General features: G+C 43.7%; 1 protein-coding gene across 1 annotated transcript; it reads right to left on the bottom strand.

Moving 5' to 3' along the window:
* Positions 1-4917: 4917 nt before the first annotated feature.
* Positions 4918-15266, bottom strand: TMEM143 (transmembrane protein 143). The gene is made up of 7 exons (XM_044447883.1): positions 14312-15266; positions 12224-12331; positions 11670-11864; positions 10529-10665; positions 9094-9373; positions 6973-7174; positions 4918-6853 (listed from the first exon to the last, which is right to left on the bottom strand). The coding sequence occupies exons 1-7, from the start codon at positions 14504-14506 to the stop codon at positions 6687-6689; spliced, it is 1284 nt and encodes a 427-aa protein (XP_044303818.1). The 5' UTR covers positions 14507-15266; the 3' UTR covers positions 4918-6686.
* Positions 15267-16050: the final 784 nt, after the last annotated feature.

Genomic DNA, 16050 nt, shown 5'->3' with positions numbered 1-16050 from the left:
CATCTTTGATTCCCAGGAAGACCCCACAGAGCTGCTCATAAGAAGCAACAAATATTTGTGCCTTGGCTTGGGGTAGATCTAAGTAAGTAGGTACTTCTGTCTTCCTCCGTTTCCAATTGAAAAGTTCTGTTAGTTAATAAGCACACCACACATAATTTGGGAACTCCAGCCAAATATGGAGAGGGTGGTTGAATGAATGAAGGCTTGGAGCTCAGTTCCTGCTCATGAGGAGACAAACCAGGAAGCAGATAACACTTGCTGTTGTAAATACAGTATGTGATGGGGCAGAAAAGAAAAAATAATTATTGAACACAGTTGCTGTGCAGTGATTATTAAAACATTGGAAGCTGGCCTAAACTTGAATGCTCTGAGACCGGAAGGTACTGTGAACATGTAAGTAGGGCGTGTCTGGACAACTCAGCTTTGTTGAGGGAGGACAGCAAAGTCACTGGAGGGGTGACAGCTCACTTGAATTGATCCTTTTGTTAAATTTGTACAGAGATCATTCCTTTCTGCTTCCTGCCCCTTTGTAAAAAGTAACTTCATACAGCAAACCTTAACCAGCTTGAATTTAGCACAAAGTTGCACCAAAAATACAGCTTCGAAATGTATTCAGTTAGCCATTGCCTCAAGGAGCTGAAGCAAATACACACCCTAACTGCTGTTATCTTTGAAGTCCTAGACGGTGCCTCCCAAAGGCCAAATTAGAAAAGCAGCATTGTGTTAGACAATGATTAGGTAGAACAAGTAGACAATAGAATGCATAGCTTGCTGATTGACTATTCAGATTGTACGCCCCTAAGGGACAGAAAAGTATAACTGACTGTGATCGTATAGGCAGGGCTAGGGCTAAGGCTAGGCCTAGGCCTTTTATTTTGGCATGACCCAGCGCTTCCACCCTTGCTTCCACCCTTGCTGCCGCTTGCTTTTAGCAAAGTCTCTTGGGCCAAAGAGCCATTGGTGCCTGTTTCCTTGTGCCTCCCCCGAGATGACTGGGATTGGGAATCAAGTGCTCTCAGGCAACATACAAGTGAGCGACTATTTTCGCAACAACAGGGCTGGGGCACTTGTGGGACTCTAGATGGAATTGGGCTTATACTTCCATCAGCCCTGATGGCACTGATGGAAACTGAAGTCCACTGGAAGGGCCACAAGTTGCCCCTTCTGCCCCAAATGTAAATAGAATGGAGTTCTTAAATAGGCTCTGGCAAGTTGTGACACACACACACACACTCATAACAAATACATGCTAAAATTTAAGAACCACAATTCCCAGGGGTCCGCTTGGGGAAGTTCAGGCTGACGGTTAGTTATTCTTCAGCTTAATCATTCAAAATGTAACCCACTTTTCTTTAAAAACAACAATACCAAAAGCAATTTATGAAATATAAGTTGTATAAACATCCCCCATTACATTTGAAACAGCACAGTAACAGATAAATAGCTATAATATGCCCTACAGTGGCATCTGGTTATTTTTATTTATTTAAATTATCCATTGGAGTAGGAGAAGGTGAACTTGGCAGAGACCTTTTTATATAACAAACATGAGAGGAGGAGAGAATTGTACCCTTCTCATTCCCTACTCTTGATTGTCTCTGCATTCTTTGGATGACGTGACCTTCTGGTTTTGCTTCGGTTTTAAAACAGCACTTTCATGAGATTTTTTTAGAACAGGGAAAAGGTTGTAGTGTTTATGAAAGCAAAGGCTATTTCCACTTGCATATTAGTGCTTTTCTGCAATACCACAGTACCGCCTGGAGCTTATGTAGTGGAAAAGCAGGAAAGGAAAGCTTTTGGTATACTGCACTGATCTTAGTTCAATGGAGAAACCAAAAGCAGATATGGCAGATTAGCGGATTTGTATAAAAAGCCCTTCATTTGCCAATGCAGCATAGGACAGTCAAAGCCAATCTTCCCCAACATGGTATCTTTCAGATGTTTAATCCTACTTCTCCCAAAACTCATTAGCTGGGTCTGATGAGGGCTGAAGTTCAAAACTTAGAGGTACCAGATGGAAGAAGGCTGCCCTAAAAACTACTCCAGTGCAATTTACTTTGGTTTTCTACTTTCAATAGCCTTACTGGCTAACTTCCTTGTATGTACCAAAATGGGTTCTTACTGACTTTTCTGTATGGCATTTGCTAATTTGAAAATTGGACAGGGAAGAAAGCTGAGAGGAAGAAAACTGATGTGTTTGAAACATGGTGTTAGAGGAGAGCTTTGCAAATACCCTGGACCAGTGGAAAGTTGAACAAGTGGGTCCTAGATCAAAGCAAGCCTGAACTTGTCCTGGAAGCAAAAATGATGGAATAAGTGGTCATACTTCAGGCACATCATGGTAAGACAAGACTCAAGGAGAAGACAATACTGCCAGGGCAAGTCAAAGGCAGAAGAGGAGGAGGATCCACACTGTACGGGAAGCCGCAGCCCTGAGCGTACAAGCTGAGCAGGGCTTGTCAAGGACAGGACCTTTTGGAGGTCTTTCACTCACAGGGTTGCCATAAGTTGGAGACAAGCTGGTATAACATCATTTGTCAATGGGCAGCATCTCCAGTGAAAGACTCTCAGGGTGGGAAAAAATGTAGGCTCAAGCAGTAAGGCAGTGCCAACAGACTATTGGCTGTTGATTTATTTCTTCAAAATATGCGCTGGACTGCTGGCATGACTTTAAACCAGGCTTTGTCCAACCTGGTACCCTGTAGATGTGCTGGAGCTGGCTGGGAATGATGGGAGCTGTAGCCCAACACATCTGTAGGGCGCCAGGTTAGGGAAAGTCATTCTCACTAGTAGTACCATCCTAATGAGATGTGGCAGGAAGGAGTATCTCAAACTAGGGTTGTCTCCTACTCAAATCAGCCAGTCAAACCAAGAACGAAGTGATGAATGTCATTGCAGGAGGTGACAATTTACCCCCCCCACCGCCCTCGCTTCCCGTTACAGCGCCATTTATTAACATGGGGGAAAAACAAGGACTTTCCCCCCATTGGTCCCATAGGCAAACTTAGGAGCACCCCAGCAATGCTTCTCTCAGTAGGCATCTATAACATTGCACCTCTTCTACCAGGAACAGAACAAGTAACCTGTGACAAAAAAATCACAGTGTTTTCTTTTTGTTTTTTGTTTTTTTGTGAACTAGGGCGATAACTTTACCTTGCTTCTTTCAAGAAGCCATTGTATTCCTCCCTGCATGCAGTCTGGCTCCTTGCTCACGTGAGCTCCTCTGGAGGATTGGACATGCGTCTGAAGTCCCTGCCTTACTGTAAAATTCACAAGACGTGCTGGTGCCAATGAGGGAAGCTTATGCTTCCTCAGAGGAAGCAGAGTATGGTTGAGAGACCTCTGTGGAAAAGGGTTTTGTTTAAATAAAACTTAGATGTGTAAAGCAGAGTCGGCTTGACTCTGTGAGGTGTGGTCCACCAGCCATGAAATATGGACCATTTTAGGTCAGTGAGCACACTAAAATTTTGAGGGTGTCATGGGCTATGAGGGTGCCTGATCAGTCATAAAATGGATGCTACAGTGTGAGCATGGTCAGATATAAAAAGCTGATTTTCTCAGAGGCAAACTGGTGAGACTAAAGAAAAGGAACTTATCCACAGATCTCAGCACAAGGAACTGTGGATAAGTCTAAGCTCCAAGACAGAAAGCTGCTCTTTTAAATCCAAATAAATATAGTGCTGAAGAACAGAACTTTGCATTGCAGTATGGCAACCTCCCAGTTTTAAATTGAAATCTAGAAAAAAATAAGCTTCTCACTTAAAAAAAAAGTCTGATCTAAGAAGAAATGGGAAAGATATTACTGGAAAAATCTATAGAGGTGTGTTTAGAAATTCTGAAAAGAGAATTTCTAACCCTTTTTAGTTAGTCCGTTTATGAAAGAAGCTCAGTGTAGAATGTTATAGAGGTGGTACCTGACTCTAAAAGGAATGAGCAGAATAGAGAGGACAGATGGATTTGGTTGTTGGAAGTGTGGGAGGGTACAGATTTGATTCATGTACTTGGCATTGTCCGGAGGTCCAAGAATACTGGGGGTAAGTAGTTCAATTAATAAATGTAATAACAGAAACTAATGTATTATCTTTATTAGTAGCCCACTTACTGGAAATTACGAAAAGGCTACTAAGGATTTGGCCATACATTCATTAATAGCTGCCAGTATTGTATTGGCTAGCTAGTGGGAAAATGTCATAACTCCCACATCTAGAGAATAGTTATTTGGGGTTTTGGAAAGGGCCCAATCAAGTGAGCAATAGAAATGATTGTATACTGTGTTTTTTCCCCCCTTGAAATGGCATCTGTTTATTGCTTTCTGGAACAATTATTTTGGACTTACCAAGTTGGATAGTTATATATTTAGTTTCTGAAATAATGATATTTTTTTAAAAAATAGGAAATAAAATTAGGAGAGGCAGGAAGAGTTGTCTTCTGCAGGCACACACTGAGAGAAGTGGAGGCGCTGGCTGAAGAAAAGTTCTCAAGATAATGCTGCAAGCAAGACATAAGAATATACAGAGTTGGGGAAAACCAGAAGCTTGGTTGTTCTGATAAAACAAGGGGGGACAACTATGGCCCTGAGATGTTGCTAAACTGCAACTCCTATCATCCATCACCACCATTTAGGGCCAGTGGGAGTTGTCCAACAACAGTCCAATTATTTGTACAGTCAGTCGTCCAACTGAAGTCTAAAATGGGATAAATGGGGTTGTTTGGGAATGGTATATGGTGCACACTTGCTGCCATTTCAGAAGTCAGAGAAACTGCTCAGACTAAGACTGCTTGAGGGTGTGAGGAGGGAGGAGAAGCATGCTTTGGCTCAATGCTTCCTCAAAGGGGGTTCCTCACAAAAATAGTGGCTATCCCCTGCTGCTGGACCAAGCAGCAGGAAATGAGACAGTGTAAGAAAACAGTAGAAAGTTTGTGAAGGTGGGAAAAATAGTTTATTGCACTGAAGATACAATAGACATTCAGGTACTTTCTTCCCCCCTCCTCACCACCACCGGAGCCTTGACAGGCTTCCAACATGGGAGGAGGAGAAGCTCCAAGACTATTTTAAGACTCAGCATTCACTCTGCGCATGATAGGCTCGGCCAAGCTTTAAGCCAGGCTGCTACTGGGCGCATCACCTCCCACCATCACATGCACTATGCAGCAGGGAAGAGCTCTGTTCCTACAACCTGCAGCGGAGCAAAGTTGCAGATTGCAGTGTATGCGAACGCCATCCACCTTTCTTCCTCTTGGCATCTTTGGTCGAACCTTTTCTGCAGACACACCTAGCAAGAGAATTCTGATAGATGCTGCTTCTTGCACTGCTTTCTCACTGAGAAGACGAACACTCAAACCTCCCACAGCGGCCTCTTCAGTGCAATTCCTCCCACAATTTGGAGGGTCTTGCTCGGGTAGGGATGAAAGTCCTCTAGATTAGCACGGCCCACAGTGAACTCACAGCTGTAAGTGCTCTCTTTATGGCAAAGTACTGGCTTCCCCAAGTGTGTGCTGCCATACATTGAGCATGCGTGTCTTATTTAAACAGGAAGACCAAAGTCAGGTATGCAGGAACCTTTTCAGTAAAGACAGGATAAGGAAGTGTGTGTGCTGTACACACAAGGAAGAGGTAGCAAAGCTGTCTCCAGTTCAGATCTACCAAGAGTCATCCTAGGAATTCCCACCATGTGTGCATATTTCTGGACTTCAGACTACCACTGTGAAATGCTGACCTAACTGAATGATGTCCAAAAAATAGAATATCCAGTGGATAAAATATTAGGACTTAAGCACAGGAGGCCTGGCTTCAAGTCTGAATTCATCTGTTCACTCGGGACTTAAATTTGTTCCAAGTCCTGGAATGAATTCCCAGTACCAGGGCCAATGCCTGAAAAAGCAGAAGCAATAAAAAAGTGCAGACTGTCTTTCTTTAACAAGCTTAAAGCATTGTCTGAACTTACTCACTGAACCTCTGTAATGTCTTGATAAACCATGAAAAACAAGAGTGTAGTGCGCTACATGGTCTTCAAGCTCCACATAAGTGTATGTTATGCATTTCAAAGTGCTATAAAAGTGATTTAATACTTTTTAAGCCCTCAGCAGGAGAGCAAAGGATATTAAAAAAACCTATTTTGCCCTTAATGCAAGAGATTCATTGCTTTGCACCATTCTCATTTCAAAAAGCCATATAAGAAAGTTCTTTCCCCTCATTCCTCAAAGAAAGAAGAACAGGCAGCTCAAAAAAATCCCCCCAAAAAAAACAAAAATCCAAGCAGCAGCATATAAGAAAAGAGCTTTGCCAAAACAAGAAGGGAAGTTTTAAAAGCATGGCTTCCCTATCTACAAACAATTGACTCTGAGGTGCAAAATGTACCCCTCCTCCCATGAGATCTAATTTTGTATGAACATCATGTAGTAATTTGCACCTTTCGTGGCATTACCTGCTTGTGTTTCACATGGCATATCTGGTGGAAGATACACATCCAAAAAGAATAGTCCAACAATAGTGACAAAAATCTTGTGGCTTCTTAGAATCCATGCAGCATCAGCAACCATGACCTGGGCCCCAGCTCCCACCATGCCCTGGGGAAAGTAACCCATATTGGTGCCTTCTGAACTTGGCATGCTCAGCCTTAAAGGGCTTGTCAGGAGGTCTGACCAGTTAGAACCTAAATTGCTGGCTAGAGCAACCAGGGGGGCCCCTACCCAGTTGCAGGGCCAGCCCCAGCTGTGGAAGAGCCCACAGCCCTGCTCCCCAGCTCCCTGAGATGCTTGCAGGCACGTTCAGCACAGAAGGTTATATCCAGATCAGAGTGCAGGTGCAACCAAGCCTGGACTGCTTGCTTCAGTAGTTCGACAGTTTTCGAGTCTGGCGACAGAGAAAAAAAGGGTCAGAGAACCTGCTGGAGCCAAAATCCGTGACTGGAGATGGCACCATTTCCTTCCTTCAACCCTTCCCCATCCTGAAATACAAAGGTTGGCGAGTACCTGTGGCCTCCTGTAGGAGGCACTGGTGGCCCTGGAGCTGCAGCTGGAGGAGGAAACTGTGTGCCAAGATGACCTCCTTGGCATGCTCTTCCTGGGCACGCAGAGTGAGGGCGTCCAGCAGCTCGGAGTTGTTGGATGTACTGCGGTAGTATAGCATATGCACCAGCTCAAGGGAGTGGATGTTGCGGCGCTGGCGAAAGACCTTTCAAAAGAACATATGGATTTCTTACCCCACAGAAAGCGAGGTCTCAGGACCCTCGGGGATGTTACACATACAGAACCTTTTAAAAAATACATTAATCTCCCACCTGCAGCCAGAATGGTACAGTCCACCCTATCACATCCACTGCATGTGTGCAGACCAAGATACATTAGCTCAGTAACCCTTACAATAACCCTACTGTGTAGGTCAGTATTGATTAACCCAGCAGGGAGTGTGGGATAAGCAGGGCCGTCTTAACAGCATTATGGGCCCCGGGCAAAGCAGTGTACTGGGGCCCCTAGGACAACTACAACTACCGTTAATTTTGGAAGTTTTCCAATTTTCCAAGGGTTAACATACACAGATTAGTATGGGGCCCACGGGCAAGTGCCCATCAGGCCCGTGCGTTAAGACAGCCCTGGGAATAAGGAGCCAGCCCCAGAGAGCTGTGATGCCAACTCACCCAAGAACACCTACTGGGTCAAGTTCAAGACAAAGGCAAGCTTTGAATGAGAGTGGGGAGGGTTATGTCTCCAAACTAATGTGCTAGCTGCCATTTATTCTAAAGACACAATTGTTTGGCAATAGTTATTTTATGAACTGTATTTATAGACTGCCAAGTATGAATGAATGACTTTATTTTATAGTAAAAATAAATACAAGAATATTAACACAAATCGGTATAAAAATGCATTAAAACAGGACACCTGTAAAAGAAAGTAATTAAAATACCAAAATGCCTACACTACAATAAGATCAATAAGTACAGTAAAAATTAAACTTTACATGGAGTAATTACGATAGCCTAGTTTAAACCCTGTGGACCTACACCAACTACATGAATGCTTGTGTGTGTGTGTGTATGCATATGTGCTGTATTTTACTGCTCAATGACAAAAATAAAGTCATTCGTTTATTCCTACTGCCATTCCTATTCCCCTATATTCAATTGAATTTTAGCCCTGTATTAGGGTTAAGGGTGTACACCAGGTTAGGGTTGGGGTTAGAAAAACGAGGTGTCCTGGTATACTTTTGACAGTTGGAATGTGTTTTGATTGGGCAGAAATGATGAGCTGTGCCAAGTATTTATATATATATATATAATAGTTGGCAGTAGTATACCTACTGCCAAGTATAATAAATTCTCCAAGCAGTGCTGGTCAAAAAGGCCTCACTAGTGCAGCACCCTGTTTCCCAGAGTGGCCAGTTAGCTGCCTATGGGTATCACAGGCCAGCTACCACCTGGGTGCCCTACCACATGATGTGAGGTGATTCTTAAGCATCAAGCCTTTTTGTTGGTGGCACCCTAGTTGTGGAAGCAATGCCCTTCCAAGAGAGGCCCCCCTGGCACTTTCATAGTTGCCATTTCAGTGCCTGGTGAATACCTTATTTTCCCAGGCTTTTTAGTCCTTCAGCTTTGTTTATAAATGCCATATTGTGTTTTTAGGTTTTTAACCTGTTGCTAATTTACACTCTAGTTCTTACTTTGATTTTATTCTGCTTAAATTTTTAAAGCTTTTATATATTTCTATCATATCGTAATTGAAGGTGAGTGTTTTAATTTTTGAGAATCATCCAAAGACTGTTAGGCTTTGGGTATAACAATGCACATGACAATGATAACGATGAAAATGATAAAATATTGGCTATACTCCATTCTCCCATCTGTTTGGCAGCGCAGACCTAAGACAGACTTTTCCAGCTGGGCACTCTGTAGAGGTACTGGATTAAAACAACAACTGTTCCTGACATTGGCCAACTGATGTTATTTGTAGTCCAAAGTCCATCTGAAAGGCACCTGATTGTATCCTAAGTGGAGGGACCATGTTCTTAAAGGAGCTATCTGCTTCACAAATTGTTTTTGCTATAAGGCTGTGGTTAGAGTCGCCATCTTCTGGAAACAGTGGCAATGTACATACCTTCCAAGCCCGGAAGGCCATTAAAGCTGCAAAGAAGATCAGCAGGGTCATGGTGCCAATCTTGAGATCAGAAAGCACCACCATCCCCACGTTGACAAAAAGGGCCAAGCCGCTCACTATGAGCATGATGTTGAGAAAGGTCCTGTAGAAGATGGAGGTGCGGACCTTGACAGCTGGCAACAGCTGCTCCAGGCCTTCCAGGGGAATATCCTTAAAGCATTTCAGCACCAGGTGGGAGTTCTTAGGCCGGGCAGCCACCATCACCCGTTTGAAGTAATGCCTGGATTGGGAAAGGTGAAAGGCTAAGGAAATGTCAATAGAGCGAAGAAAGTATTCACCGCTATCAAAGGCTTTAAAAAATGCCCCCCCGACATTCAGTGCAGAAAAAAATAAACCAGATTTCTAAACAAGAAAAGGTTCTCTTGTTAAAATCTTAAAGTTCAAAAAACAGAATTTCCTATGGAAATGAGCAATCCAGTCTTCTATCAAGAGAAATTTCAGCTCTGAAGAAGAAGCTTGTATCTTTATGAAGAATTCACTTATCAGCGCTCTTTTCCAAGTCTGAAAGCCCCTCCTGTACCTCAGTAAGCCTCACAAACACCATGAGCTACTGCTGCTGCTTCCATGACTCAGCTAGAAGCTTGTCACAGGAATATTACCAGGTCTGGCAGAGAGAGCACAGCTCAGTGGAAAGCTAGTGTTTTGCAAACAGAAACTCCTAGGTTCAACCTCTTCCTGGCATCTTTGCTTAAAATGATGATGAGGAAGAAGATCCTGGGAGATCCTAGAGCACCAATGCCATTAGTCAAACCAGGGAGTTTTGCGCCTCAAAATGTGGTGATGGCTACCAACTCAGGCTGCTTTAAAGGGAGATTAGACCAACTCTTGGAGATTGTCACTGCCAATGGCCCCTTGCTGTGATGGCTAAATATTGCCTCTTGGATCAAAGGCAGCATGCCTCTGAATACAGTAGATGAGGGCAACAGCCCCGATGTTCTGCTTCATGACTTGCCAGAAGCATCTGGCCAGCCACCACAGAAACTAGATGGGCCTTTGTTCCAATCTACATGGCTTCTTCTTATGCCTTTATGTCAGAAGAGACGAAAGATAGACCTTTTGTAAGGCAGCTTCCTGTGTTAATACCGAGTGAGCATGGGCTTTTTTTCTTTTGAGGGCCGTGCCACTCTCTGAAGTTGGCAGTGGACAGGGACTTTGAGTCAGCCCTTTTCTCTTTCTGCCACTTCTGTTCTCACTGTTCCTGCCACCCCTTTTTCTCTCCGCTTCTCTTCTTCCTACCTAGGGAACTTGCCAGGGGTCTGAAGCAACTGCCTGCCAGGAGTCAAAAGTTGCCTGTCTCTGGTATAGTGACTTGAGAACAAGTCCCTCAAAAGGATCTCAGGTTGGTAACAGATACGAGCAAGACTTTTTTCCTTGCCTTTCTGATGGAATCCGCGATGTGCCAAAGAATCCCCTGTGCTGGGACTGAATGGAAGTCATCACACGTAGTGGTCCAATCCGTTGGCCCAGAGCCCAGAATTTTATGTATTCATACTGATCCAGATTTACTGAAACCTGCAGAAAGGCAGACCTGGGATGTAAATGCAGTTGCTATTAGAGACAGTGGTGTCTGGCATACTATTGCTATAAGGGGCACGACCCCGTTCTTAGCATGAATGTTCTGAATTTGGGCTTGCTTACATTTATGTTTCATTTTCCCAATAAAGACATGAAAAAGATACAGCATAACATTAAAAGCTCCACAAAATTAGAAGAAAAACAAAGATTACAGAAAGGACCTCTGTCTCCACCAGGGGCATATGACACATATAGAGTGCAAGCATCTTAAACTGTGAAGGTAAACCTAAGGGCATTAAACAGTAAGTGCATGTAATTTTTAAATTTTGCTTTGTGCTATTGTGCTGTGTTACTGAGTTTTGGAAAAGATTCAGATAAATGGAAGGCCTATGATTTAGTTCTGTACAGACTTCTTTGGTGTGTGATCTTAAGAAAATATAAGAGAATTATATAAGGAAAAACCACAAGAAAATCCCATGCTTTGCCAAACTACTGAAGGATAGAGTAAAAATTGACTTTAATATGGGAGCTTCAAATACCAATACTGAATCTTTGATCCTGGCTTGCACCAGAAATCAGGTCTACAGTTTTGATCTCGGCCTATCCTATACATGCAGCAGAATAAGATGGCAGAATAGACATCTTCATATTAGGTTACAGATAAAGGAATGCCAGGTATAAATATTCTTCTTGGTTAAAAACTCCATGCAACTAGATAACCAGGGAGTCGTACGGCTGATGGGGAAGAATAAAAGTATCATAAATAAAGGCTGGGAGAGAAAGAACCTTATTCCTAGATATGTTGGATATGTTCACTTTTCATTAACAAATCATCTTCATCATTCAATAAACATTCAAACATGTAACCTGGAGACCTTTCTACTACCTTAGGATTACTGCAACTTGTTCTCCTTGCATTTATGTACAGATGTGGCTTTGTTAGGGTCTCAGAGTGTTATACCGAAGGAAGAGGGAAAGATCCCTCCCCACACAGACTGCACCTGGACTTCATCCTGTGGGTGGTGGACCACAAGGGCATAGGCCAATGCTTCCTCTGACAAGCTATTGAAGTTGGCCTGATCCAACAGTGGTTCCATCATGGCCAAAACTTCCTGTTCTTTCGTTAAACGCTCTGCATCAGTCAAAGAGAAATCCTGCAGTGTGTCCTGGTCAGGATTAATAGGTGCATAGAGAGCCTGGAAAGGGAAGAGATAACCAGCAGTGTTATTCAAAGGACATTATTAGCACTTATACAGTATTATGTTGACCTACTTCCCAGAATGTCACAGATAGCAGAAGGGCTAGCAGGCTGAAGGAGGAGGAGAAGGGACACATCTTCCAGTGCTCCATGGCAAAAGCTTTTGAGTTCCTACAGCCTGCTGAGAGGTTTGTAAAAATAAAGCCACATTAGTCACTTTATTGGGCTCCTATAAAAGGTAGTATTAATCCTAATCACAGTGGCCCCTTCTAGGTCCCAATCCCCTCTCCATCTTCTGCATGTGGATGAAGAAATTATTCAGAAAGACAAGTCCTTGCGCTGAGCGTGTGTCTTTACCTTTAACTGCTCCAGGATGGAGTGATACTGGTGCAGAAGGGAAGAGTCCACATGAGAGACAAAGGCCAGGAATGAGTCTTTATCTGTGTGTCTAGAAGAGTGGAACTCCTGAGGGAGAGAAAAGGCAACACAGCTGTGTCCAAAAGGGGTCCAAAGCACGAATCTACTGATAGAAATGCAGTTATGTATGTAAAATGATGGATTCTTCCCTCTCTATAGGAACACTTTCCTATCTGACAAAGAGATGGCATGCTTGTACCAGAAACCCTCCAGACATGAGCCATTCCCATATTAAAAGAAAAAACAACATACAAGTTTTTGCATCCAAGTGGTAAAAACAGAGTTCCAGAATATCAGTATTACATTCCTGAACTATCTTTCCATTCAGGATAGCTAGCAACTCTAATTTGTTCATTTCACCCCTTGCAAAAAATAATTTGTCACCCCCTTTTTCTTGTTCTCCTTTCCACCTGAAGCACACCTGAAAGGGCCTCCCTCTCCCAATGTACTTGCTACAACACATTCCTTTCTCCCATCGTTTTCCTCAAATGTCACTTTTCAATGAGATCTAAACCATCTTTATGTCATCTAGTTTCAAGTTTTAAATCCTTAAATGTTTTGCATCTCAACTGTCTCAAGGAATGTCTCCCCTCCCCACACACACACGCAGCCAGGGCTATGGGATTTGCTAAAAAGGACCTGCTCCATGTTCCATACTCTCATGAGAAAAGGTTCCTCCACTGGGAGCAGGGCATATTCTGTTGTGATGTCAACTAATTGAGATGCACTTAGTACATCAATTAGTGCGTTCACCTTTGCAGACTCCTTCCAGATATTCATGACATGGTAGGCATGTCGTGAGTGGAGCCGGCTAGAACCAGGGGTCAGACTAGATGGCCTGGGAGATCCCTTCTGACTTGCTCTTTTTCTATGTTTTTTGGAAATAGGTGAAGACTTTTGCCTGTTATTTGGAAGCCAGTTGTTTATTCATATAATACTGTTTTAACGGAACATGTTGTATATTCTGCATTGTTATTTTGTTCCATACATTATGATAGTGTGCTGAATGGCAGTCTAGCAAGACTGCTTATAACTGAACACAAACCCTACCTGGCCCATCCAATGTCATTGAGGTTATTTTTATACCCAGACATTAATTTGTTATTATCCAAGTTCTTTGCACACCCTGCTTTGGCCATCTAACAGAGATTATGCTCTCTAGGAGGCCTTAATCAATTCTGCTTAATGCAGCACCAAATGCACTTGTAGCCCTCAAGAGCTGTTAGAGCAGGAACTTTTAATTCACTGTTTCCACATGGAGCATCAGGCTATACCAGCTCCTTGCTTTGAAAGAATGTGAAAAACAGTTGCTTTGAAAGAATGAGTTGTAGCTAGAAATGCAAAGACCTAGGGAAAAAAATACAGAAATAATACTTCCCAAAAATTTCTGGAAGGCATGGGGGACAATCCCCCAGAATTTTCCACCTCACTTTTTTTCTTTTTCCTCCCCGGCTTTCCCATTTTTACATTTATTTCATGTTATATTCCTATCCCACCATTTTTCCTTTCAAAGTATTCAAGGCAGCTTACATAATTCTCCTCCTCCTCTCAATCTTATCATCACAACAACCCTGTGAGGTAGGCTGGGCTGAGAGTCTGTGATGGGCCCAAAAATACACACTTGGCCCCATGGCTGAGTGGGGACTATAACCCATATCCCCTGAATCCCAGGCCCATTTTCTTACACCACACTGGGTCTCATCTCTAGTTGTATTGAAAACTGTGTAAACTCCTTGCTAAAAGACCAAAACATATATGTTCTGCACCAAAGTAACTCAGATTCTGGCTTGAGTATCTGGAATTTGGATGAGTCATGTAGAGTAAGTAAACTGGCGCATTTACTGCTCATCACTAATTCTTTTTGTGCTAGCTATAAGAATACAAGGAGCAATTCTTTCCCAGCCCCTAGTGACTGAGCCCAGTTGCTACCTCTGAGATTGCACCAATCCTGTGAGGGAGAATTCAGAGTTCTGAATTCAACGTGCACTGCACATTCACACATAATATCAACACAGTGCCTGCTTGTACCTTTACTAGGGCATCAACCAGCTGATCCTTAGAAAAGGGGATATATCTCTCCCGATAATCCGTTGCCCAGTCTTGAGGCTCCGTTGGTTTCTTCAGCTTCCGGTATTTCACCATCTTGGCAGCTAGGGAGGCCTTGCCACGAGCTGGCAACCGTATCACCCCGGCCCCTAGGGCTAAGCGCACCACACACTGCATCCTTAGCAAGTCTGAAGGTCAACAGGCAGGAAACAGTGCTGTCAAGGCATGGTTGGCTTCCTGTGCAAAGCTCTTCTGATGAACACTATTCTGCAAGTGGGAGACTTCTGTCATAGGCCATGATTGGGAAGAGTCATACACCACAAGCCTGCTCCAAAGCAGAGGCTCAGCCAAGCCAAGAAGGATCTTTACCACTTGATGAACTGTGAGGCAACAGATGTTTGCAATCACAACCGCAGCCAGAACGGAGGTCGCATGCAGAAGTTACAGTGCATCACCCTGAAGGTCAGGGTCAAAGCAGTCAGACAGGCGGTGGAGAAGTTGAAAGTTCACTGCTAAATAAGCGGCGTGTGGGCTGAACAGATGAGGTTAAACCTCGCACATTGCCGCTCTACTCAACGCCCGATCAACTTACAGACGAGGCAGTTATTCGTTCCTCTCCGGGCAACAAAAGTCTTTAAATTCACTTTGGACCAATTCCAACGATGGGAAAGGAAAAGAAATCCACCCTTAAAGCACCAAAAGTGCAACTTATATATAGAACTGTCAGTGACATTGTCACGCATGCGCAGTTCCTCCCTTCCCTTCCGCCCTTTTCCTCTCCTCCCGATCTTTCAAAGGCTTTCTGCCCTCCTTCCTTTCCCTTCACGCGATACGCTCGCACCTTTGCTTGTCTATGTTTGCAAGCTGAGGTCGAGTATGTACCATAGAGATAGATACTCATACCACAGTATAGGCTTTACCGATACTCCAGGCTATACTGGCTTCCCTCAAAATTTCCAATGCAATGTTTGATAAGAATTTCACCATATAAAAACTAAGGTAGGAGCGACGCCACTTCGTGACCATGCAGCCTTGTGCACTCTGATAGCTCTCTCTTTTTAATCAGAAGTTCGAGTTGTTTGCAACTCTCTTTTTCTATCTCTATAGTCAAGTGACCGCTTTGAATTCGGGCAAAAGAATGCTTCAATTCCCGACTACGCAGGTGCAGAGCCTTTTCTCTCTCTTCCCCCCCGTCCTTTTTCTAAACCGCGCGTGCGCAAAATGTGCCTCACATACAGCCTGGCGGACGGACTGCGACTGCGCGCGCTTGTTGCTCGGCCTTCTTAAGCGCGCGGATCTCTGTAGGAGCATCGCGTGCAGCGCGCACTCCTTTCTTTTCCTTCAACAGTCGTTTCCAACTGCCTCGTCCCGCGCCAACGTTCGAAAACAGGAACGTGGCTGCTGCCCAGCCAATCAGGCTTCGAGTTCTGTCACACGATGTCTTTCTCTTCTCTTTCCTATATGCAGGGAACGGGTACAGCCTAAAGAGTGAAAACAGCCCCTCATTTTCCGAGAAGGGGGGGAGTGAAGGAGGTGGGTTTCTTGAGGGATCTGAGAGGTGTTGTGCTTTGAACACACTGGAGGGGTATAAACTTAAACGACTTTTCCATTTTTGAGGAGGCTCAAGGGTTCCGCTCATAATGCCAAGAAGAGCAAAAGAAGGGACATAGTTGGTTTGGATTGCATCAATGCAGGCAGGACATACATAGCTATTGAATCAC

Source organism: Varanus komodoensis, unplaced genomic scaffold (genome assembly GCF_004798865.1).
Source record: "Varanus komodoensis strain SLA01 unplaced genomic scaffold, ASM479886v1 scaffold53, whole genome shotgun sequence".
In the NCBI taxonomy this organism is placed as follows: Eukaryota; Metazoa; Chordata; class Lepidosauria; order Squamata; family Varanidae; genus Varanus; species Varanus komodoensis.
This window is presented reverse-complemented; position numbering and strand designations above follow the sequence as displayed.